We start from the raw sequence: 25884 nt of genomic DNA on the forward strand, positions 1-25884 counted from the left end.
ATTGAGGCATTTCTCTCCAGGTGTGCCTAAGCTGTAGATCCAGCTCTTTCTTTCACTCTTCTTATTTTCCTCCCTTCACTGTAAAGCCCACGTTATGTTTTTCTCTGTAACATTGACACATTTTATGGACTTAGAAATGTTAGATATTGTTACTCTACATTATGATGTTTAAAATAAAAACAACTGTACTTTTAGTTTGTGTGCATTTTTATTTTCACTATAAATTTGTGAAAAGAACAGAAGCATCATATCAGGCTTTGGACCCAATCAAACATCTTCATCCTCCACAGTGATACTTTATTCAGAAATGATGGATATAAATCAGCAATCTTCATTACCCATTTTTAAAACTTAATTCATAATTCATGCTTTAATCTGAGTAACTGACATGTACACATGAAAATAGTTTCATTTAGGCTGTTGAGATTTGTCACAGGAGGAAACATTTGTAGATCATCTGGTGTATATTCATGATGTAAATCTTAATGTGTTCCAGTCTGGTTACAGATGCGTGAGAGCACCCAACCAAGTCCTGCTCCAGCACCGCCCAAACCTCCAGTGGCAACTCCAGTCAGACCCCCCATAGCTACAGTGAAGTTACATTAGAGTTACTTAGCTGTTTGTTACACTTGATCTAAAACTTTTATCTAACCTTTACTGTGTTTAAAGCTATTCTTTAATTGTGATGCTTCTCTATCAAATATAGCAGTATTATCAGCAACATCTACATCATATGTAAACTATTTTACTCTCTGAACCTTTTAATATGTCCAATAAAAGAATTCAATATCTCTGACACTTCAAACATCTAAAACTGTAGATGGACTAAAATAAAATAAAATACTTGGAGATCATCTTGCTCCCTCCGTATAAAGAAAAACAAAACTTGGTCTTACAAATTGAGCAAAATAGAGAAAATATATCACAAAATTTACCCCAAGACTGCGCGGTTGCTACTAGACCTCCTGCTGCAACTCCTCCTCCATTTGCAATTGCAAAATACGACATCAGTTTGGCACCAACTGAACCTGCTGCTACTCCAGTTGAAGTGAACCCCAGTGCAGCCAGAGCAGCAGGAGTCAGAGCCACAGATGCAGCACCTCCTGAATAATGTAAAAAAAAAAAAAAAAAAATAGATAGATACAGATTTTAATATTAAAATAAAAAATACGACCCCAATTCCAAAAAAGGTTTTGACTGTGTAAAAGCAGGAGGCAATCTGCTGCTATAAAATTTAAAATGGGCAAATATCTTTTCATTAGAAACGTAAAATGTCTGTTTAAACATTTGATATGTTTTCTATGTTCTACTGTAAATAAAATATGGATTAATGAGAACTGTTAATCATTGATGCTGTGGTGAATCATGTCATGTGACGGCTTACCTCCGAGAACAACGAAAACCTTACCTGTTAACGAAACATGGAGAGAGAATACAAAGTTGCTTGCAATGAAAATTTAATTAAAATACACTGCATGAAAAAGAAATGGTGTCAGAAAACTGTAAAGGACTCACAGATCTCTTCCCAGTCCACGTCCATATCTATACTGTCAAATGTGACGCTCAGATGATGCACAGAGCTTAACTTCAGGTGTTTGCAGAAACCTGCAGTGGTGTATTTTGTCCAGTGCTCCTCCTCCTCTCTTTTTTTTAAACTTCCTTTTCCAAGAAAACAAAACTAACCGCCAGCATGTAAACACCAGATAAGTGGACAAAATACGTCACTGCCCTGTGGGAGCTTTGTGGCTTTTTGTGTGTTTTTTTTTTTGTTTGTTTGCTCTTGTTTTTATTGTAGGAAAGGTGATTAGGCAACTTCTTTAATAGAACATTAGTGAAAAAGGTTTGATCTAAGAAGCAAAACAGAAACTGAATTAACCCTCTTACCATGTAGAAAATATAATAAAAAAAATAAAGATTGAGCTCCACCCTCGCAGTCACTTCTTCCAGGATGACCAATGATGCTTTATTTGATTTGCTACAGACCCAGTGAGTCTAATACACTGTAAACCCAAATTTTGATTCGACTTAAAAATATTACTTAAAACTGCCTAGAATGTAAACATTACTTGTTAATGCTGAGTACTTTTTGATGGTCTATCTTATTGTATTTATGTGTGAGTTCAAACAACTTAACTCAGGTTTTACACCTGCTAAAAATCTAGTTTATACCGGTTTTAACAGACTGGATTAATGAGCAGCAGCATGGTGGTGTAGTGGTTAGCAGTGCTGCCTCACAGTTAGAATCAATTCCACCTTCGTCCAGGCCTCTCGCTGTGTGGAGTTTGAAATAGTAGCTATTTGCTCTTTTTGTTTGGTTTTTGTTCACCCTCTAGTTCTCCTGTAGAGCTTTTTATTGTTCCATGGACAAATGTAATTTGTAAATGTTAATGTACCAGTGTTCAGCAGGGCTGAGTTTTATCATGTTTGTTTATTTACCAAATTTAAACAGACACAGTTCAACACTGCAAAAAATATTTTTGTTACTGGTGTGGTGGTTAGCACTGCTGCCTCATAGCTAGATTAGCTGTCTAATAATCTGGGTTTGATTTCACCTCTTGCTGTGTGGAGTTTGCATGTTCTCCCTGTGTCTGTGTGGGATTCCTCCCACAATCCAAAGACATGCAGTTACTGGGGTCACTCTAAATTGCTCACAGGTGTGAATGGTTGGCTGTCTCTCTCTGTGTTAACCCTGCAACAGGCTGGTGACCTGTACAGGGTGTACCCTGCATCTTGCAGCCTCACTGCCTTGTCAGCTGGGATAGGGATAGGCTCCAGGAGGGCGTGGCACACTATGAAATTAAATTGCTATTACTGCATTTGATAAGTACACATCTGAAGAAAAATACATGAGAATTAAGAGTTTTAACTGTGGTTATATGGAGCAAAACGACAAACCTTCTGTAGTTAGGTTAGCAGACTCAAATGACTTTGGACTGAATGCGGGTGTTTGCTTTGCAATCTATCACTTATTGCTATGCAGAGTAAAATATCAGTCGGTAGATTAAAATAAAAACTTGACAGCTGGGATTGGCTTGAGCAGGATGCATCATCCTGTTGAAAGAGTCCACACCCATCAGGGAATCCTGTTTTCATGACAGTGTGTACACAGTCTACAATAATGCTTAGGTAGGTGGTACGTGTCAAAGTAACATCCACCTGGATGGAAGCATCACACTACCTCTGCCGTCTTGCCTTCTTCCCATAGTGCATCCTGGTGCCTAGTATTCCCCAGCTAAGTGACTCACATGCACATGTTATTCAGGTGATGTAAGAAAAAAAAGTGATTCATCAGACGAGGACACCTTCTTCCATTGCTCTGTGGTCCATGTGTCCATTGTTGGTGCTTTTGGACAACAAACTGTGATGTATGCTGTGTTCTGACACCTTTCTGTCAGAACCAGCATTAATATTTTCAGTAATCTGAGCTACAGAAGCTTGTCTGTTGGATTGGACCACACAGGCCAGACTTCATTCCCCACATACATCATGGAGTCTTGGCCACCCATGACCCTGTAGCTGGTTCCTTCCTTGGACCACCTTTGATAGATACTGGCCACAGTGGTGGTCCCAGCCTGTTTGGTGCCCTGGGCGAGCAACCCCGCCGGCGCCCCCCCATAGCGATCGCCGCAGCACCGCCTACTGCACTACTCCACTTGGGGGGTAAGAGCGCCCTCTGCCTGCTGTGTGGTGCATGTAGCTTTCTGCCATGGCCTGACAGACATGGCAGACCATGTCGTCCCCCCCCCCACCATCACAGGCACACTCAGAATTTCTTTTAAAATTTAATTGAAAAAACATGGAAGAATCATTACACAGCTTCTGTTTACCTTTATCTTGTGCTTGTTTCTCCTCTTCTTTTCTCTTTTTCCTAAACTGGGTTTGATTTCACCTCTTGCTGTGTGGAGTTTGCATGTTCTCCCTGTGTCTGTGTGGGATTCCTCCCACAATCCAAAGACATGCAGTTACTGGGGTCACTCTTTTTCCTAAAGCTTTCCGCTTCCGGCGCCGCGCGAGCAGGCAGCCAGTTTCAGCAGCTCCGCACTCATTTCGTGTTTTTTCTCATTTTTGTTTAGTATTAGATGTGTTTTTGTGTTTCTGTATCTTCTGCTCTTTTTCCCCATGATGGAGCAGACTTTTTTCTGGAAAACTTTGTTTTTGATTTTTACCCTTTTTATGGTGTTTATGTTTGGAGACTGCGAGAGTGGCCACACTCCTATTGTTTACTCTCGGGACCAGCTGTTCTCCATCGGGAGCTCCGCTGTGCCTACTCCTGCTGAACGACTCGATATTCCCCGCGAACTGAGAAGGAAGAGACGCGGGAGACGTGCGGGCATAGGTCGTCGTTGCCAGAGGAGAAGATACAGGCCCGTCATCCCGTCCATCATCATGGGAAACGTGAGATCTCTTCCCAACAAAGTGGACGAGCTGGCGGCGCTAACGCGACATCAAAGGAGCTACCGGGAGAGCAGCCTCATGTGCCTGACGGAGACGTGGCTAACCGAGCTAACCCCGGACTCACACATAAACATGGACGGCTTTCATTTGATCCGTGCCGACAGAACCAAGGAGAGTGGTAAGAAGAGGGGCGGGGGTCTGGCTGTGTTTGTGAACGATAGATGGTGCAACTCCAGACATTTAACCATCAAAGAGACGCTCTGCAGTAAGGACATTGAACTGCTCGCTGTTAGCTTGAGGCCGTACTATCTTCCTCGGGAGTTTTCACATGTTATTGTGATAACTGTGTATGTGCCGCCCTCTGCTAACGCTGCTGCAGCCTGCGATGTCCTCCATGCTACTACCAGCAGACTCCAAACACAGCACCCACAGGCCCTCTTTCTGATCTCAGGGGACTTTAACCACGTCTCCCTGTCCTCCACTCTCCCCACCTTCACCCAGTATGTCACCTGCCACACCAGGAATACCAACACACTGGATCTACTGTATGCCAACATCAAGGAGGCATACAGCTCATCACCTCTGCCTCCCCTGGGGGGCTCAGATCACAACCTGGTTCATCTCCAGCCTGTGTACAAACCCTTGGTACACAGAGAACCAGTTGTGACACACACAGTGAAGAAATGGTCTGAGGAGACTGAAGAAGCTCTGAGAGACTGCTTTAGCTCCACTGTGTGGGAAGAGCTTTGTGCCCCTCATGGGGAGGACATCGACAGCATCACGGACTGCATCACTGAGTACATAAATTTCTGCGTGGAAAACACTGTGCCCACCAGGAGGGTACGGTGTTTTTCAAACAACAAACCCTGGATCAACTCCGAAATAAAGGCTCTCCTGAAGGAGAAGAAGAGAGCCTTTAGATCAGGAAATAAGGAGGAGCTGAGAGCCGTGCAGAAGGATCTGAGAAGGAAAATCAGGGATGGAAAAAACATCTACAGGAAGAAGATGGAGGACCAGCTACAGCAGAGCAACATCAGTGGGGTTTGGAGGAGTTTGAACTCAATTTCAGGCCACAAACCAAGCCCTAGGATTGTGGGAGACTTAGAGTGGGTTAACAACCTGAACCAGTTCTTTAACAGGTTTGACCAGCCACCCACCCCTCCCCCAGCCCAGTCCCCCCTGCTGTCAGCCCCACCATCTTTAATGACTGCCAACCTTTCTTCTTCTTGGGACCTCACACCTCTCAGCTCTCAGCCATCACCCACCCCCTTCACTTCTGAGGACTCCATCTCACAACCCCCACCCCCCACCTCCATCTTGTCCCTCTCAACTCATCATGTGAGGAAGGAGCTACGTAAGATCAAGGTGCGAAAGGCTGCTGGTCCAGACGGCATCAGCTCCAGGCTCCTGAGGTGCTGCGCAGATCAGCTGTGTGGCATCATGGGATACATGTTCAACCTGAGCTTGAAGCTGGGGAAAGTACCACAACTGTGGAAGACCTCCTGTGTGGTACCGGTACCAAAGACCAAACATCCAAAGGATCTTAGCAGCTACAGGCCGGTAGCCCTGACATCGCATCTAATGAAGACCCTCGAGAGGCTGGTCCTCAACCATCTACGCCTCATGGTGTCGTCTTCGTTGGACCCGCTGCAGTTCGCCTACCGGCCTGGCATCGGGGTGGATGACGCCATCATCTACCTCCTGCACCGAGCTCTGACCCACCTGGAGAAGCCTGGAAGCACTGTGAGGATCATGTTCTTTGATTTCTCCAGTGCTTTTAACACCATCCAGCCAGGACTTCTGAGAGACAAGCTGGAACTGTCAGGAGTGGACCACCACATCTCCGAGTGGATACTGGACTACCTCACTGACCGCCCACAGTATGTGAGGACACAGGGCTGTGTCTCTGACAGGCTGGTCTGCAGTACGGGGGCCCCACAGGGAACTGTGCTGGCACCGTTCCTCTTCACCCTCTACACTGCAGACTTCTCCATCAACTCCCCACGCTGCCATCTGCAGAAGTTCTCTGACGACTCTGCCATAGTTGGCCTCATCACAGGTGAGGATGACTCAGAGTACAGACAGTGGACTCAGGACTTTGTGGACTGGTGCCAGCGGAACCACCTCCTGATCAACGCCGCTAAAACCAAGGAGCTGGTGGTGGATTTCCGCAGGCGCAGACCCACCACACGGACACCGGTGAACATCCAGGGAGTGGACATTGAGATAGTGGACTCTTATAAGTACCTGGGTGTTCACCTAAACAATAAACTGGACTGGACTCATAACACTGATGCGCTCTACAGGAAGGGTCAGAGCAGACTCTACCTGCTGAGAAGGCTGAGGTCTTTTGGAGTGCAGGGGACACTCCTGAAGACCTTCTATGACTCTGTGGTGGCATCAGCCATCTTCTATGCAGCAGTATGTTGGAGCAGCAGCTTATCTACAGCTGAGAGGAAGAAGATAGACAAGCTCATCAGGAAAGCCAGCTCTGTCCTAGGATGTCCTCTCGACTCAGTGCAGGTGGTGGGAGACAGAAGGACTCTGACCAAAATAACATCACTGATGGACAAGGTCTCCCATCCCATGCATGAAACTGTTGCTGAGCTGGAGAGCTCCTTCAGTGACAGACTGCTGCATCCTAAGTGCACAAAGGAGCGTTACCGTAGATCCTTCCTCCCAGCAGCTGTAAGACTTTATAATCATCACTGCTCCCAACAAAAACCACAATAACCTACACAATGTAGGATAATATATAATATACTGTAAATAGTCCGGCCTGTTAAGGTTCAACACACAGGCACATCATGTACATTGTATATAGTGTTATTATTAGTAGTATTAAGGTTAATATTGTTTGTTGATTTTATATATATTTATATTCTTTTCTTAGTGTGAATTATTATATTTTTACTTATATTTATAATAACTGCGGCTGCTGTTACACCCAAATTTCCCCTCTGTGGGACAATAAAGGCTGTTTCTTCTTCTAAACTGCACACCTGATGCTTTGACATTTTCCTTTCCATCTTCCTAATTTGCACTGAAGTGGAATAGGTTATCACCGCTGAGCCATCCCCAGGGTTGCCAGATCTGACTGACAGTTGCCAGCCCAATACAACAAAACCTCCATTGAAACTCATGTTAATAGCACCAGGTGTGATATATATTTAAATATACACAGCTTTGGGTGGGTTGTTAACATTTTTGCTGCTTCTCACCATATTTGGCAGGTTTTTAGGAAGTTTTTATAGGAAAATTATATATCTATATAATTTTATAATTATATAGATATATAATTTTCCAGCCCAATGTGTTCACAAGCTGCCCAATCTGGCAACATTGCGCCATCCACCAACATTTCTCCGAACCGTCTAGATTCATATTTGTGTTATTTTTTCATCAGGATTCCGGTTCACACAAATACTGTAAATTAATGACCATATTTACAGTATTATAAATGAAATGTGTTTTGTGTTCGATCAATTGTGTGCATAAAATTTTATTAGTTTGATTCAGATTGATTGATTCTAGGCTCAGGAACCGAGACGAGAGAATCCCCCACCTGCCCCTTTGCTTCTGTTACAACCTGTCTGTCAGACCATGGCAGAAAGCTACACGCACCACACAGCAGGCAGACAAACTTCAGTGCAGCTGGTATTCAGTGATCACATCAAGTTAGAAATACTGGTTTAAAAATGTATGTAAATGTTAAATTAACAACATTAATTTAATACTGATTTACCTCCACAGCCTGGACTGTTTTTAGTTTTTGAGACAAACTTGAATGCAGCAATAGTAAGAAGTGCAGCAGCACATGTGCTCACGTCTCTTTAGATTGACATCAAATATTTCCATAATAAAACTTTACATCTGCATCGCCTACTTCATGGAGGACATTTCTGAATCACTTTATGACATTTATGAAAACAAGAACTGACAAAAATCCCCTCTGCTCTTCTATCTTTGAACTGTTGATAAGAACTAGATGAATTTTGTGGGTTCATTTTGAATCTTTTTCTTCCATATCTTGATTCCTATGACCAAACACACACAGGTGATTCAGTAAGAGACCCATTCTTTATGTTTACATTGTTCCATCAGTTATAATCTCTTTATGACTATAATTAATTGCCTTTTATTGCTGGTTTGGTGAGAGCACCAGGCACGCCACTGTGCCGACCTCCAGTGCAGCATCAACATGACACTTCTGGTCATCAAAGAAGATGTGAGGCCTGATCTTCTCCAGTGTGGGACCCTTCTTACTTCCTCCCAGCAACACAGCCTCATCAAGCTCCAGACCCCACGTATGCAGAGTGTTTAAGGCTCTGTACCCGTCACAGCCTGCCCCTCGAGATGTTACCAGGTAGGTACGAATGGGACAATTCTTGTACAGGTCTTTGTTATGCAGCTTTTTCTGCAGTCTAATTAAAGCCTCCAAGAATCCTTTGAATGGCCCCTGATGGAGAGAAAGAGAGGAAAGAAACATGAGTGGCACATGACAGTTTGGTCAAAGCAGGAAAGTATGTTGGATAATTTAACTAATATCAGTTTATTTTAATGTAATCAAACATTTTTTTTTTACTTTGATTAAATAAATACTGTTTTAACATTGCAGAAGACCAACATAAATATAACAATATAGTTGAATGAGGTGTTTTAAAATTAGTGAAGAAATGTGAACTGTGCTACTATACATACCTCTGTCATTGGAGTTTCAACATTTTGCCTCTCATGCTCCAAGTATCCGTGTAGTCCAGCTCTCTGGAACTCAAGCTCTGACTCATTAGAGAAGAGGACAGCATCACCATCAAAGGCAACACGCAGCTGATCCTCAGACACTGGGATGATGTTCTTCTTTGGGGTGAACACAACAGCAGCTGCTATACCTGATGCAGGGACATTAATTCACAGTAACACACAGAGTCATGGTATTAAGTACAACAGCACAGACAACACTTCACTCTTACAGTTATCTGTGCAGAGACATACTGTAGGTGTGTATGAGTGCTACATTAGTTTAACACTTTTACCTGCATTGACTACTTCCTGAGCCTTCAACCCCAATTCATCAGCCAGATACAGGTGGGTATTTTTTTGTTGTAATTCATTTACAAGTTGATCTTCACTCACAGATAAGAGAGTGATGAGTTCTTCCAGCTCTGCAAACAAGAAAGAACAAGATGGCTGCAGGACAATCAATTTTCCAAAAATGCTCAGATTAAACAGGAAAAGTGTTATTATATTGCAGGTGTGTTGCATGCATAAACATTTGATGCAGATGATATAATTTTACATTGCTGTTCAACAAGGAGGAATCAAATATTAGCTTGAGGCTTTCCATGATGGATAAACCAATAACCACAGTGATTTTGATTCCTTTTTAAAATATATTTTAGATATTAAGTGTCAAGTTCTTACAAAACATGAAATTTCAGTCATATTTTGTAAAGCTCAGACAGCGAATCTGGGTGCAAAGTTGAATTCTGTTAGACTTAAAACCAAGACCCAAAGCACATATCCCAGCTGAAGTCTCAGATTCTTTAGGATTCGTGTGGTGTCCACCTCCAAATCTGATTTTTACTCCCTCAAGGATATTGTTGGAGTCTGGCTTTTCTCTCTCAGGGAGAACATAATGTCGCTTCTGTATTTTGCAGATTTTCCTCCTGCAACACTCTAAGTGGTCTACCCAAAAAAGTAAACAAAATAAAATAAGATCCAAACCTTTGCTTGTTTTCAAATTCACTTCTTGTTTTGCTCTTGTTTACATGTTTTATTGTCATATTTCAGTTCAAGAATGGACCAAAACACAGACCAAGCACAAAGCAAAGGAAAAGGGAGCGATATTATGAAGCTGAAGAAAAGTCCAGAATAGTGAACCGGGTATTGGCGTGGCTCAGACGTGTATATATACATCACGTAGGGGTGCGGACAGCGCAGTTCCGAGTCTCGGCCTGTCGCCATCTCCCACATGTTCTCCCCTGTATCTCTCCTCGCAATTTCCTGTCACGCTCCACTGTTAATAAAAGCTGCTTTGGCCAAAAAAGCTAAAAAAGAATAGTGAACCAATTCAAACACATATAATGAACGAGAAATGCTGGAAACTCACAGGAGGGAAGTGGGCTGTACAACAGACAATCTTACAGAGAGGAAGACAAGGCTATTTTACACTGAGGGCTTCTTGGGATTAAGAAACAGAAGGGGAATGAAACAAAGGTAAAAACATTCAGGACAATCAACAGACAGCAAGTAAAAGTCAAAGAAAGACCCTGGGGGGGAAAACTAAACACTAAAACATGCAACTCACACTAAACATTAAAAACACTGAGGAGGCACGCTTAAGAAAGTCAGAACAGAAACCAAAATGTAAAATACTACAAAACTGAAACAAATTCCAACCATGAAAAAGCCAAAGCAGGAAGTCAAAATTTAAATACAAAGATCAAAAGGTTCATGCACTAAAGACTAACGAGAAACTGCCGTTCACTAATATTATCCAAGTGTCCAAACTTCAGAACAGTGTGAGTCCCGTGACCATGAAAACACTTACAGGGCAAACACCAGTGCAGCTGCTCAGATCAGGAGAGTTTGAATACATAAAACTTACCTCTTCTGTCTGTATTTTCATCAAGTATGACTTTGAGGTGTAGTTATGCTACTTACATGTATCTCCATTGTAAAACTTGATTTTATGTAATTTTATTGCTTAAATTTGACTTTATTCAGCAATATTTACTTCCTCTTAGAGTACTTATGTTCAGTTTATTCTATTTTATTTATTTCATTCTATTTTTAGTTTCTTTCTTATTATCAGCTTGTCAGTAGTCTGTGAAGCACTTACCTGCATGAAAGGTGCTGTACAGATAAAGTCTGATTCAGAAAGGGTGGTGGAGTAAACAGGAGCGAATCAGAATCACTTAAAAGAGCAGATTAGCTCAATTGTTTCTATTTGTGGCTATTTTAGTAGAAAGAGGTGAGTTTCTGCGCTGATGCATCACAAATGCTGTGTGTTCACATCAAGCATCCTCCTGAAGTCTTACTTACATTTAATTTATGCCTTGGTGGCAGATTTCAAATCAGAACAAAGATTTCAGACTTCTTAAAAATGAAGAAGGCTCATTATGAGACATTTGTATTTGAATTAATAGTGAATGTGACATCAAAATGGTTTGGCTGTATCATTAACTCACTGTGTTCTTTGATCACTTTCTCGAGTGAGTCTGATGAGTCGACATCAATGAGTATGACCTTAAAGAGTTCCTCGCTCTCAGGGTAAAGCTCTCCAAGTTGAGAGTTCACTGCCTGCAGAGCCTGAGAGCACAACAGAACAAAAGCAATTAAAACTCAATCGAGTGAATGTTAAGTAAGTATTTATGTTTCTATGGTGCTTTCTCCTCCTCCTTCTTATCTTCCATAGTCATTAACATCTAACCACTACATGCTATTGAGTTTCTACATGTCTCTTTGTGTGTGTGTGTGTGTGTGTGTGTGTGTGTGTGTGTGTGTGTGTGTGTGTGTGTGTGTGTGTGTGTGTGTGTGTGTGTGTGTGTGTGTGTGTGTGTGTGTGTGTGTGTGTGTGTGTGAGAGAGCTCTGGTTTTAGCTTCACATATTATTGCCTCAGCCTGAGTGTGTCTCAGTCTCTCAGCTAATATTTCCATGCCTACTATCTGACCTTGACAAAGGAGAAGGCAGGGCCCGGGCTCATTGCTCTGCCGCTCTGCTTCTTGAAGAGGACTTCTGAAAGCATGGCAATGGTGACGGGGCCCCCTGATTCAGACTGAAGGAGAAAAAAAATGTGTGTAACATTTTAACATTTCCACAATTCAATTAATGCATTCCTATGAACAAATAATACAAAATTGCCGTTCAGATATTTTTATTCTTTGGCCTCTGTACTCATACAGTATGTATCATATCACAATGATTGTGTGGGGACTTGTTATAATTATGTCTTCAACCTTTAATCTCACTCTATATAACATATAATTGATACATTTTTCCTTGTATTCAAAGAGCTGAATGATGTCTTTATACAGTGGTATGAAAAAGTTTGGGCACCCCTGATAATTTTCATGATTTTGCTTTATAAATCATTGGTTGTTCAGCTCAGCAAAAGGAGGATCTACTAAATATTGATGTCATTTTTCTGTTGGGGTGCCCAAACTTATGCACGTGCCTAATTTCATTTAAATAATTATTGCACACTTTATATAAATCCTATAAACTTCATTTCACTTCTCAAATATCACTGTGTTCCTCTGCTATATGATAGAATTAACTGAAATTGCTGATCTGAACAACCAATGATGTATGAAGGAAAATCATGAAAATTATCAGCGGTGCCCAAAAGTTTGCATACCACTGTAAATGTTGAATTGAAAACGATTAAATGCAGGAAAATAAAGCTTACATGATTCCATATCTGCATCGTATCATGTTCTCCAGTGCTGGCATTTCTCAGGATGTCCTGTCCAGGGCTCCTCAAATGTTGGTTCTTGTTAGAACTCATCTCACCTTCAGCTCCACAGTCTGCTTTGATAACCCTTTTATACTCACACTTTACTTCTGTTTCTGTTTCACATTAAGTCTCTTAATTATTCTAACATGAATCAACTTATGAGTCAAGATTGTGAGGACATTTTTCCACCAGTTGGTACCTGCACTCCAACATCCTATTCCATGAAAGACTTAAACAATCAAGTTTACATTACAGTTTTTGTTTTAAATAATCAACATAACTGTGAGGCATTTTTCGAGTCCACATAAACACATTTACCGCTCAGGACTTTTTTGTGCAGCCTAAAATAAAGTAACAGCTAGTTAATATTAACTAATCTGTCATTGCTTCTTTTTGTGCCTCATACCTGTTGAATACCTGATGTTGCTTAACTTTCCATAACTCCAAGTACAGTACAGTCCCTAAAAAGCTGAGACTTTTCCCACATGGGAAATCATTACTCACTAGCGCACTGGTTACTCTGACCGTAGCCAAGGCAAATAGAACAAATCTGTTCCCTTTGGACTCGGCTCTCAGAACTCGCCCACTGTTTCGAAAGCGCAGGAAAACAACCAAACACTGATCTTAACTATCTGCTACACACAGATGCTCCCACAGGCCTCTGTTGTAGGTGACTGAAATGACTGGCAGGCTTCACAGTGACTAAATGAAATATTCAGCGAGCCTCAGTACAATAATAGCAGACAGTCAACAGTCAAACCTGACTTCAGGTTAAAGCTTTGAAACTTAAAAGTGTGGTGTGTATAGTCAGCATATAGAAAGTAACATATAAATCATGTCACATTTGACCTCTGACCTCTCCTTCAAGGTCAATAGATTGATCTCAAGGTCAAACTGATAATAATACTAGATAGAGCTGTTTAAAACTACATTTCTTACTGCCATTGTTATAGGAAACAATACATGGGGATTCTAAATATCACCTTACTTTGGACCTATGTTCAGCATATAAACAGAAGAGCAGAGGAACATTGTGCACACACCCTCACACTGCTGCTGTTTTTGTATAATTATTATTTGATATTTAATTCATAGTTGTGGGAAAACTGACCATATAGAAATGTTCCTTTTAATGACCTAAATAAAGTCTGTACAGCAACTACAGGTTCTGCACAATAACCAGTTTTTATACTAATTTCTTTATAATAGATTTCATTTAAATTTAAAAGAAGAGAAACTTTCAGCCCAAACTGATTTTTCTTCAGTGAAACTGACCCTCGTGTGACAGGTCAACACTGCTTAGATGTTGAATGTTTCACCAGCTGCACAAGAAAAAATTGTTCAATAATGTTGGTGTATAAAATATGAAAGAATCAGCACTGGTGTTAAACTTAAGTCATCCTAATAAATGCATTCTAGATGGTGCAACAATAAATGCAGTGCAAGGCAAAACTATTCGGTCACATTCAAGCAGGACATTTTTTAAAATAACCTATAATGTTAAAACAGATTTTTTTATAAACTGATCTTTAGCCTTTAATCTCACTCTTGATGGCCGCAGTGAACGGTAAACCTGTACATAAACTTTGATTTTCAAGTGAGGTGATCATGTATTAGTGTTAAATTCATCTAATTAATTATGGTGAAATTTAGGTCCTCCTGTTTCTGGGCCTGTGTTGTAACATTTTCTCCAGTTGATTTGAACTACAGCACAGATCAGCTGGTTAGCTCAGCTTTCCACCTCCAGTGTGGACGCTTTTCTGCTCTCTCCTTTTTTCTGTTGCTGTTTCTCTTCTTGCATTGCTGTCACAGCTTTGGTTAATGTGAATCAGTTTATGGGCCAAATGTTCTGAATGGAGATTTGAGTTAAACAAGTCTTTAGCTTTTCTAGCTTTTGCTCCAGCCACACTTCTGGGACTGTCCTCGGATTAGTATCTTCTGCTTTGCCAGCAGGTTTCTTAGTTTTTGAAACATGAACTTCAAAGCAAGAGCAGTCATAAGTACTATAACACATGCATTTATAGTTTGCATCCAAATATCATGTCACATTTGACCTCTGACCTCACTTTTACATTTCATTTCTGCCTTTCTTCCACAGTGACACCAGAATGCGTTATATCTTTAAAGAAAGTAGAGAATTAATCCACATAAATACAAAATAATAAAAAATTATTATGCTCAAAGTTATTTCATGTATATTAAACTAGGTTTCAACAGAGCAAATAACAAAACCCTTCTTAAAATATGTTTAAAAAGAACAAAGAATACAAAATGAATATATACAAAATATAATTCTAGTCCCTTATAAATAAAAACTGCCAGGGTACCCAGGTGGCTCAGTGGAAGAGCAGGCAACCGTGTATGCCGTGAGGTAATGTGCAGGCAGCGCAGTCTCGAGTCCCAACACGTCGCTCCTTGCTGCATGTGTTCCCCCACCATGCTGCCTCTCTACGAGTAAAGCCACTATGACTAAAAACAGAAAATACTGCCCAGAGAGTGAGCTGCCTTTGTTGAGATTTGAGCTCTCTGAATGCTTCTTGTTTGAATATTTTTGGGATTAATATTGTATTTGAGATACAATGTTATTCCCAAAAGTTGGAGAATTACTGATTATTGTATTTGCTTTGTGAATAATACAAAAATGTTGATTTCATGGAGAGTAGTCTGTTAACCTCTAAACTTTATTATTCTGGCTCATTCTAATAATCACGATGATAAAGCACGATTACGCATTCATTTCAAGATGGTTGCTAAGACAAATGACTATTGAGAAGAAACTGATAGAAATGACATTTCCTGTTGCACCAGTTTGAACCTGAATGTAAAGTATGACTGTTCATGGGCGAGGTATTTAATTTCCATCATCACTGAAGTGCAGCACAACTCACAACAAACACAATGATGTTTGAGCAACTACAAGAACCATTTCTGAGAAAATGAAACCAAAACAAAAATGCTCGTTTAAATCAGGTCACTTAAAACATACATCCTTGTTTTATTTTTAACAAGCAAGCAAAAAAAAATTCCAAGTTTAAAAAGTAATAACAACAACAACAACAACAATAATAATAATAATAATAATAATAATAATAATAATAACTTTTATATAGTATGTCATTACAAAGTGCTTCAAAGAAAAAAAATCACAGGAATAAATTTGTAAAAGCATAAATAGAACAAAGAGAATAAATAATAAATCAAATTAAAAGACAAGACAAATACTAAATATACAAGAGTGATAAAAAAAATAGCCACATATCAAACATTCATAAACGCCTTTTGATTAAAGAACAGATTTAATATGAGACTTGTCAGGTAATAAAGAAGTTTCCATTCAGATCTCTGAGGACTGTTCCAACAGTGTTAGAAAAAACAGACCCACTGTAATTATTGTGGAGAAAAATGGAGAATTAATTATTAGTGGAATCAATGTAAAATGTTGCATTTGATCATTAGAAAGTAATAGAAGTTAACCAGCTGTTTCATAAGCTTGCTTGGATGTATTTCGATGTCTGGCTCCCCTTGCTGACAAGAGGAAGAAACTTTTTGTATTAACAAAAAGATACTTTCAGCTGCTTTCTGATTCATTAGAGGTCACCACAGCTGGCAGCTCCACACATTTGATTTGGCAGATGTTTTATGCCAGATGCCCTTCCTGACTCAACCCCAAAGGGAGCTGTGCCTTCTCTGGGAAATGAACCAGGGATTTTTTTGTTTGTAAGGCAGATGTTTAAACCACACAAACCACACTTGCAAGAAAATTTGCGAATTTTTTGTAATCCAAATTGGTGAATGTTTAAATTCTCTTTTGTGTCACAAGAGGTCAGCCTCGCCACGTTTGTTGTGTTTTTCTGGGTTTTTGATTATGAAAAACAGTGCCATCTAGTGGCCAACAGCCGTAAGCAGAAAGTATCTTAGGGAAGAAGCCATGTTGGCTCTAGAATGAGAGGCGCAAACGAGTCTTAATGTCATCCGTGACCCTTGGCAATTCAAGGTCTTTTTACAGTAAAAACTGGGTCTCAGTAAAGGCCAAAAAGATGATGTCACAGCGTCCTATCATTGCTGGGTCCATTAGTGTTTAGCTCGATGTCTAGCAAAGATTAACATTTAACTGAGGGCATAAGAGTTGGTAGTGTATTTTCTACAGGGTATGCACCCTAGCTGTGAGGCAACAGTGCTAACCACGATGCCGTGCTGCCCCCAGTTTTTTTGTTTATTTGTTTATTTAATCAAATATTGGATCTATGCATGATGTAATCACTATGGTGGACTGGTACAGAGAAGACTGTGGTGTTCATGGTTAATGCTGGGTTACACCAAGAGTAGCAGCAGCGCTGGACTGGGGCAAAGAAAAATATTTGTGAAATATTTGCTTCAGAAAACAAGCAGAACAGATACAATATGTGAACATGGCATCAACTACTGTATAGTCCATAAAGCTATGCTACATACATTCAGCAGACACTTTATTAGGTACACTTGTTGGTTGGTTGGTCTGAAAAAAGTTTGAGGTCATTTAATTGAAACACTAACACAATGCTGGGCAGTATTCAGGAAAATGAGAGATGGAGAGATGTGAATGAGAAAAGTGCAAACTGTTTAAATGAGTTTTAGGATTAGAGTGAGAAGTGCATCAACACAGTAACAAATATGCTCAGTAGTGAAGCATGTGTATGAACAACAGTAGTGTGTATAAAAACAATGAGAAATGTTAATGTGGGCGAGGACACGCCTTCCTGATCACCATGATTATCTCTGCTGTGAGAACTGCTCCAAATCGATTGAGAAGAAACTGTAACAGCATTTAAAAAAAAACATTTTCATGGGAGGCTAATAATTCTGTCCTTATCTGTTGCTTCATTTCTTGGTGAAGAAGCCACAATGAACAGGCAAAATTCTGGAGCAGGACCGGTGAGCGCCTCGCCTTACAACACTGAGCTTATTGCCCTGCGCGAGGCCTTTAAATCCTTGCAGACCAAAAATAACAAGCTCAAGGAGGATGCTAATCGACTGCAGCAACTCCTGGAAGATGAAACAAAAGTAAAAATGGAGGCACAAATGAAACTAAAAGAAGTAAAGAGAGAATTAGAAGTAGAGAGGAAGGAAAAACAGCGTGCAGAGAAAAATGCAGAGGATATAAAAAGAAAACTGCTGGAGGTACAAGAAGCCCTGAAAGAAGAAATGAGAGGAAGACAGCAGGCAAACAGCAAATTTGAGGAAATAAAGAAAGACGTGTTAGAATTAGTGAAAGTATTGGAAGATGCAGAAAAGGAGAGTTATGTTTCAAAAATTGACTATGAAAATGCAAAAAACAAAGTAGAACTTGTTAGTAAGGAACTTTCAGAGGTGAGGAGCACTTTAGAAGAGGAGCGAAGAAGACGAGAGCAGGCAGAGGAGGAAGCACAAACTAGAAAAAATAAACTGTTGGAAATGCAGCATATGCTAAAAGAGGAAAAAGAGGGAAAACTAACAGCCAAAAAAGAACTGGAAAATCTAAATAAGGACTTGTTGGGATTCCAAGAAGCACTGGAAGAAAAGAGACAACAAATTCAACTAGCAAGAACAGAAATAAAAGACCTGAAACAAGATTTATTGGCAACACAACAGGAACTAATGGACGAGAAACTAGACATTTTTATAGAGACAACCCTGGAGGAGACTGAAGACACAGAAAAAGGATTTAAAGCAGCTTTGAAACAGCTGAAACAGCAGCACAAGGATGCCAAAAAGAATTTAAAACAGAAAACGAAAGTGGCAAAAACGAAGCTGAAAGCAAAAGTCAAAGAGGGAGAGCAGAAAATAATTAACAGACTTAAAGAGCTAAAGAAGGAACAGAAGAAGAAAAAAAACTAAGAAGATGTGAATTCACCTTTCTCCTTCTCCTCATCGTTCCCTCCCTCTCCTCCTACCACCCCTTTCTCTTTCCCACTCCTAATCTTCCATTCCTCCTCCCTTTCTTTCCCTCTCTTTCCCTTTCTTTCCCTCTCTTTCCCTTTCTTTCTACATCTCCCTGTTTTCCTTTAACTTACATATTGTTCAGTTGTTAAAGTTCCAGTTTTATTTAGTTATTAAGTTTCATATTTTTCAGTTGTTAAGTTTCCTTTTTTTGGTTGTTAAAGTTCCAATTTTATGTACTTATTAAGTTTCATATTTTTTAGTTAAGTTTCTTGTTTTTGGTTGTTAAAGTTCCAATTTTTTAGTTGATAATTTTCCTTATTTTAGTTAAAGTTCCAGTTTTATTTAGTTATTAGGTTTCCTTTGTTTTTTTAGTTAAATTTCATATTTTTCTAGTTGTTAAGTTTCGTTTTTAAAAACTGTTTTGTCTTTTTTTCCTCTTCATATTGTAAATAAAAGCAAACTAAACTAAAGAGGTTTCTGTCAGTATGTACAACAGGACGAGAGGAAGCACTAACTCATGTTTTTGTGTGTAGGTCCTCGTGGCTCCATTGATGGTGTGCAACTCATTTTATTCACAGTTGTTTATCACAGTATTTACTGATCCTATCAAGTGTCCCCACAAAAACTGCTTTGAAATTGCATTTTTTAACACTGCAAACCGCATTTAATTCTTTTGCTCTCGTTTCAAACACGTCCATCATATACCACCCCAGATAGTAAAGTGACTCTGGACCGGATCCGCCCCGATGTATCACAGACTCTGGAACGGATTCGCAAACCGGGTCCGGCGTCAATTCGCACATCGGGACGGATCCGGAGTGGATCAGAATCACAGATCGGGAAAAGCGCAGGACTGAATCTGGAAGCAGCATATTCATGTTAGAACCTCCACCATTGCTAATGAAATATTCTCCAACCTCCTAACCCTTTATAGGACACTCACTGAAGATCAAAATTTCAACCTCAGAGTGTTATTGGAGGACATAAGACTTTAATTACTGTTGTGACAAGTTCAATGAAGTTACCATATTTGGTTCCTTGACTATAAGTGATAAAAAAAAAAATAAAAAAAATTCTAAGAGGTGTACAAGAAAAACACATATATGGTGAAAGAAACGTGTATTTTACAACATCATAACAGATTCATTAGAACATTGCAACATACGCATTATGATTTCTTTAAGACCACATGCTTCCTAACCTCACTGAGGTGTGAGGTGTGAGGTGGGCATCATATATAAAGTGTGTAGAAATGACCAAAAATCGTCACTTGGCCAATAAAAAGGTTTTAAGCATTAGTCTGAAAATGTTCCCTGGAAATAACGTTCTCATTAGGCAGCAGGGTTACCCTTTACTTATTTATAGTTAGATTATCAAGCAGAATTTTAATGATGTTGTTGAATGAGTTAATAAGCTTTTAGTGAGAAATCCTGATGTGGAGTCAAGTGTAAAGATACTCTATTCTCTTGAAATCTAATGGAGACAAAGTAAAAAGTACCATGAAATAAAAGCAGTACTTAAATAAATGTACATTTAATGATTTAGTTTCTTTAAAAACTTTCTAGAATTAGTGAAACCAGTACTATTTATTAGGCCATTCAAAACGTTTGCAGTTGTAATCCTTGCTTCCATTAAGAGAAGGTAAATCGCCCCATCTGGTGGTAAAAACCTCAAAGCATCGGCATCTTCATTCCAGGGAAAAACAAACGAAAAAACGTCACAGCAAGAATTAGCATGAATTTTAATTACTATTTATTGTATTATTTTATTATTGTAAATTTATTATGTTTTGGAATCAGGTCTCTCTTGCAAATGAGACACTGAGTCTCAATGGGATTACCTGTATAAATAAAGGTTAGATTAAAAAAAAAGGAATTAACATGAATTAATATGTGAATTTATTCATGAAAAGCATGAATTACTTAATGTGTACCTCAAGAACGATCAGCAAAGCTCCTGTATGAGCAGCTTGTGTTTTACTGCAAGAACAGAACCGGACTGTCTGCAGTGAGTGAGGAGTGTCGTCATCATCACTCATGAATGATCATATTTCTGTCTTCTTCATAGTCAGATTTGCAGTTCACGTGAAATGGGATAATTTCTTTTTGTCAGTAAAACATAATATTATATTACTCATTCTCTCCACTCATTACATCAGTATTGAATTCTTAACTTTTTGCTGCTATTAACACCGATTGATAATGATCAGTAATAAAGAAATGATTTTGGTTATGCTTAATTAATAACGATTAGCACAACATCTCAAACAAAGGCAGCTCATTTGGTACAATATTAACTGTTGTGCTTATTTGGACGCTTATAACTGTAGCTATAGTCTTTCTTCATTTTATTTAATTAATTTGATATTCGATATTTTTTTGGACTGAACCCGCCCACACCCCATCCTTTCTCTCTATAGGGGGCCCTCTGGTGGCCACAGGGCGTTATGCCCTTATGTCTTCCTAGCTTCACAGACTATAAATGTAGCTTCCAGGCTCAGAGAACACACGCAGACTATTTGCTAATTTTTGGTACATTTCTGTAAGCACAGCGAAGATAAAGGTTTTTGGGAGTTTGGACTTTTCTATTGGAGGAAAAAAAGAAAAAAGGCCAGCATCTCATGAAGTAAGTTTAAACATTTTGCATGCAACAGGTAACATGAAATTGTCTTACAGTGGTATGAAAAAGTTTGGGCACCTCTGATAATTTTCATGATTTTCCTTTATAAATCCTTGGTGTTTCGGATCAGCAATTTCAGTTAAATATATCATATAGCAGACGAACACGGTGCTATTTGAGAAGTGAAATTAAGTTTATAGGATTTACAGAAAGTGTGCAATAATTATTTAAATAAAATTAGGCAGGTGCAAAAATTCGGGCACCCTTCTCGTTTTATTGATTTGAATACCTTTAGCTCTAATTATTGGAACACAAAATTTGTTTTGTAAGCTCATTGACCCTTGACCTACATTCACAGGTGAATCCAATTATGAGAAAGGGTTCAGGTGGCCAATTGCAAGCGTTTCTCCTCTTTGCATTTTCTCTGAAGAGTGGCAACATGGGAGCCTTAAAACAACTCTCAAATGAGCTGAAAACAAAGATTGTTCAACATCATGGTTTAGGAGAAGGATCCAAAAAGCTCTCTCAGAGATTTCAGCTGTCAGTTTCCACTGTGAGGAACATAGTGAGGAAATGGAAGAATCAACCGGCTAGGGGCATCCTATAACGTCGTCCAGAGGGCATCAATTCAAAGTCAGAATGAAGAGGGTGCTCTCTGTTAGCAACAATAGACCGGGCTTTCCTTAAAACAGCACACCGATACAGCATATCCAAAGAGCTTTGTTGTCGGCCAATGATTTTTCCTCCAGTACTAACAATGCTGTCTAATTTCTTCCTATTTGCCACAGTCAGGTTACCACACCAAACTGAGATATTGAATGACAAGATGCTTTCAATCAAGCTTATGTACACTCTTTCCAGAATGTTTTGGCTAACACCAAAGCCATTTAACATCCTAATAAGAAATAATCTCTGACTGGCTTTCTTACAGATGTAATCAACATTCTTCATAAAGCTCATCTTATCATCAGTGTATGTTCCCAGGTACCTAAAACAGTTAACAACTTCCACAGACTGACCAGAAAGTGAAAGCCCTGTAACAGGGGCTGTGTAATTCAAGACAAGCTCTTTTGTCTTGTCAACATTAATCAACAAATAACGAGACTTACACCACTCCTCCAACCTGTGCACCTGAGCAAAATAATCGGGATTAAAATTCTTAAAAAAGAGACCAACAGCAGCCATATCATCAGCATATTTAAACATCTTCACATTCCCATCCTGGAGCTGCATGTCATTTATATAAACAGAAAATAGCAATGGTGATAAAACACACCCTTGTGGAGCCCCCACATTAACAATAATTTCATCAGATAAAACATGATTAATGCAGACCCTCTGCAGAGGTTCAGTTAAAAAATCTCTAATCCAGTGAATCAGTCCTGGAGTTACCCCCATGTTAGTTAGCTGTTGCAATAGAATATGTATCCTCATTGTATTAAAAGCCAAAGTCAAATCAACAAATAAAATTCTTGCCTGAGCATCTGTTTGCTGTAAATGACGTGCAACGACATTAACCAAACACAATGTTGCATCTTCTGTGCCCCTTTGCGGCTTATATGCAAACTGCACAGGATCCAAATGATCCACAATGTCTAAGGTAAGATATCTACTAACCACTCGCTCCATACCAGTACAGAGGTCAAAGCCACTGGGCGAAAATCATTAAGAGCTTTGGAACCGGGCTTTTTGGGAAGTGGTTTAATTATAGACGTCTTCCATATATTTGGAACTGTACATGTATTCAATAAAAAATGAAACAGTCTAGTCAGGACACCCTTCAGCTGTACTGAGCACACCTTTAAAATGCGTCCCTGCAAAGAATCCGGCCCGGGTGCTTTATATGGCTTAATCCTTTCCAAACAATTACCCACCACTTCTTCAGATAGCTGAATTGTCGGGCTTTGAGCTACATCAGCCATTATGGTACTGGTACTTTCCTTAAGATCTTCAGTATCAAAACGAGCATAAAATTGATTTAAATTGTTTGCAAAGGAGAGGCTGTCCACTGAACAACTTTGAACCCGGCTCTTAGGAGCTTAGACCACAGGCACAGTTCTAGTTAAGGCCCGAAGTGACACAATCAGCGGTTACAGTCTATGACCTCTTCCCAAAATGTGATTTAGAGAATCTGAAAGTAGGACAGGAGAAGTCAATATGGGTGGAAAGGGGGGCCAGAGAAATGGATGGAGTTTGGAGAGCCCCAGATGGGAGACCAGTGTTGCCTGCCATGCTCTCAGTAGGATTATTCCAAGAAGCTCATGGACTCACACATTGTGGGAAGAATCAAATGCAGAGAAAGTTAACTCATTGGTGGCATCCCCACCTACCAGCCATGGTTGAGAACTTTGGAAAATAATGTACAGTCTATAGTGTATATAATGTAAAAAGTACAGTTAAACCCCACCAGGGAAAGTTTCCCCCTGTATCTAATGCCAGGGCAAGAGACAGTGATTGATTTTACTGACATGGGAGACCGAGTGAGAGGGGTGAGATACCTGCTAGTAGCAGTTGATGTATACACTGGGTGGCCAGAAGCCTTCCCCACTAAGAGAGAAGACGCTGCATCAGTAGTTAAATTTCTAATCAATGAGTACATCCCAAGACATGGGTTTCCAAAAAGAATTAGGTTTGACAATGGCACACATTTCAAAAATAAAGACTTGCAGCAAGTGGAAAAAGCTTTAGGCTTGAAACATGCTTTTGGGAGTGTTTACCATCCTCAGTCTCGAGGCAAAGTGGAGAGAATGAATCGCACTTTAAAAGACAAATTGGCAAAAGTATGTGCACAAACAGAAGTGAGGTGACTTGAGGTACCGGATTCACTCCCTATGAACTAACTCATGGTTTGCAATTTCCAGGGCCGAGTGCTGGAGCAGTCTCCTCAGAAATGGCGCTGTCTCTAAAACACAAACCCTACTATAATCAACTAATGAGTCTTACCTCAGATTTCTCCAAACAGATCCATCCAGCAGATTCAACGGAGGAGGCCACACCACACACTGCAGAGTGGGTGAGAGCCTTCAAGCGAAAGTGGTAGGAGCCAAGGTGGAGAGGACCGTTCCAGGTGACTGAACAAACTACGTGTGCCTTAAGACTGAAAGGTAAAGGGGACACTTGGTTCTACTGGAGTAGTTGTGCTCCTGCTGCAGAACCAAACAGGACTCTAGGAGACGTCCAGAGTCAGGTAAAAGGAGCAGCACCTCAACAGGAGGACTGATGGTACGGACTGGTATGGAAGGTTTCTGACTGACACGGGGAGAGAATTGCCAACCATCTAGACTGAGAAAAAAGGAGAGAGGAGTTATTTTTTATATTTTCCTTTTTATTTTCATTTCATCTAATCTCAGATTTAATCAACATTTAATCATTACAAGCTAGATAGGTTGCTTTGCATTTAGTTATTTTGTGAGAATAATCATGCCTGCGCTAGAGTGGAAAAGTATTGTTGTAACTGCCTGTATAACTGTAATATTTGTATTACCCATTCTACTCTGGGAAATTTTGCAGAAAAGACAAGAGAGAGGGGAGAGAGAAAGTACCCGAAATAGCCAACCAATCAGGGACTCTCACTCACCTGAAGCGTGACATAACACAACACAAGGGTAAGAAGGATCCTGGGCTGGACTGGGGCAAAAAATCAGCCCTGGCATTTTTGGCTTAGACCGGCCCACAACTATGTCTTAAAAGCATTTGACACTGTCTTACTCTTAATCAACGTGGGCATACCTTTTGCTAATACTTTTATAAAATCCAACAGCATCGGCCCTTGAGGACTGTCGGCCCACCGGGCAAATACCCGGTACACCCGATTACCAGTCCAGCCCTGAGTAGCAGACATCATTAAATCTACACTGAGGATTGGATTGGATTCACTCATTCAATTCTGTTTTTTATTCTAGCTTTATAGTTTCAAGAGGCTAGCAGATGACTTATGTAACATCTGCTTATATCTTGTTGAATTCAGCTGACTAAATCCACAATGGGCAGTAAACCTCAGAGCAGGAGCAGCACCACAGGTCAGCTAATCACTGTGTACAAAACAACTCCACTGGAGTTCACAAAACATTATTATGTGACATATTTCAATCCAATTCAATTTTATTTATATAGCCTCAAATCACAACTATCTGTCACCTCAGGTAAAGACCCCACAATTATTATAGAGAAAACCCAACAGTCAAAATGACCCCTATGAGCAAGCACTTGGCGACAGTGGGAAGGAAAAACTCCACTTTAACAGGAAGAAACCTCCAGCAGAACCAGGCTCAGGGAGGAGCAGTCATCTGCCTGCACCGGTTGGGGCTGAGCAGAGAGCGACAGGACAAAAGATACACTGTGGATTAAATGCAGAGTGGTGTATAAGCAGAGTAAAAAAAGGTGAATGAAAAGAAACAGTGCATCATAGGCCTAGAAGTAATAAATACATGAATTAGCGTTTCAGCATCAGTCTGAGAAAGGATGTTTCTAATTTTAAAAATATTGTGCAAATGTAAAAAAGCAGTCCTACATA

The 25884-nt window shown here is 39.9% G+C and overlaps 2 protein-coding genes across 2 annotated transcripts; both read right to left on the reverse strand.

Moving 5' to 3' along the window:
• Positions 1–205: 205 nt before the first annotated feature.
• Positions 206–1638, reverse strand: LOC115772923 (interferon alpha-inducible protein 27-like protein 2A). Its single transcript, XM_030719375.1, has 4 exons — positions 1516–1638; positions 1385–1408; positions 936–1103; positions 206–586 (listed from the first exon to the last, which is right to left on the reverse strand). Exons 1-4 carry the CDS (start codon positions 1538–1540, stop codon positions 483–485), a joined length of 321 nt encoding a protein of 106 aa, XP_030575235.1. The 5' UTR covers positions 1541–1638; the 3' UTR covers positions 206–482.
• Positions 1639–8533: 6895 nt separating this feature from the next.
• LOC115772697 (cytosolic 5'-nucleotidase 1A-like) lies at positions 8534–12903 on the reverse strand. The gene is made up of 6 exons (XM_030719090.1): positions 12807–12903; positions 12069–12173; positions 11586–11706; positions 9429–9557; positions 9097–9284; positions 8534–8854 (listed from the first exon to the last, which is right to left on the reverse strand). The coding sequence occupies exons 1-6, from the start codon at positions 12822–12824 to the stop codon at positions 8534–8536; spliced, it is 882 nt and encodes a 293-aa protein (XP_030574950.1). The 5' UTR covers positions 12825–12903.
• Between the last annotated feature and the right edge of the window lie 12981 nt (positions 12904–25884).

This window comes from Archocentrus centrarchus, chromosome 22 (assembly GCF_007364275.1).
Source record: "Archocentrus centrarchus isolate MPI-CPG fArcCen1 chromosome 22, fArcCen1, whole genome shotgun sequence".
Taxonomy (NCBI): domain Eukaryota; kingdom Metazoa; phylum Chordata; class Actinopteri; order Cichliformes; family Cichlidae; genus Archocentrus; species Archocentrus centrarchus.

Bases quoted from the DNA above. Each gene is read 5' to 3' on its own strand.
- LOC115772923 (XM_030719375.1), bottom strand. From the start codon at position 1,540: ATGGACGTGGACTGGGAAGAGATCT. The intron at 1,104-1,384 runs GTAAGCCGTCAC...TACATTATTCAG, and splicing joins GGTTTTCGTTGTTCTCGGAG to GAGGTGCTGCATCTGTGGCT. The intron at 587-935 runs GTAAATTTTGTG...ACTTCACTGTAG, and splicing joins AGCAACCGCGCAGTCTTGGG to CTATGGGGGGTCTGACTGGA.
- LOC115772697 (XM_030719090.1), bottom strand. The intron at 11,707-12,068 runs GTCAGATAGTAG...TTGTGCTCTCAG, and splicing joins CTGCCTTCTCCTTTGTCAAG to GCTCTGCAGGCAGTGAACTC. The intron at 9,285-9,428 runs GTAAAAGTGTTA...TCCCTGCATCAG, and splicing joins TCAGGAAGTAGTCAATGCAG to GTATAGCAGCTGCTGTTGTG.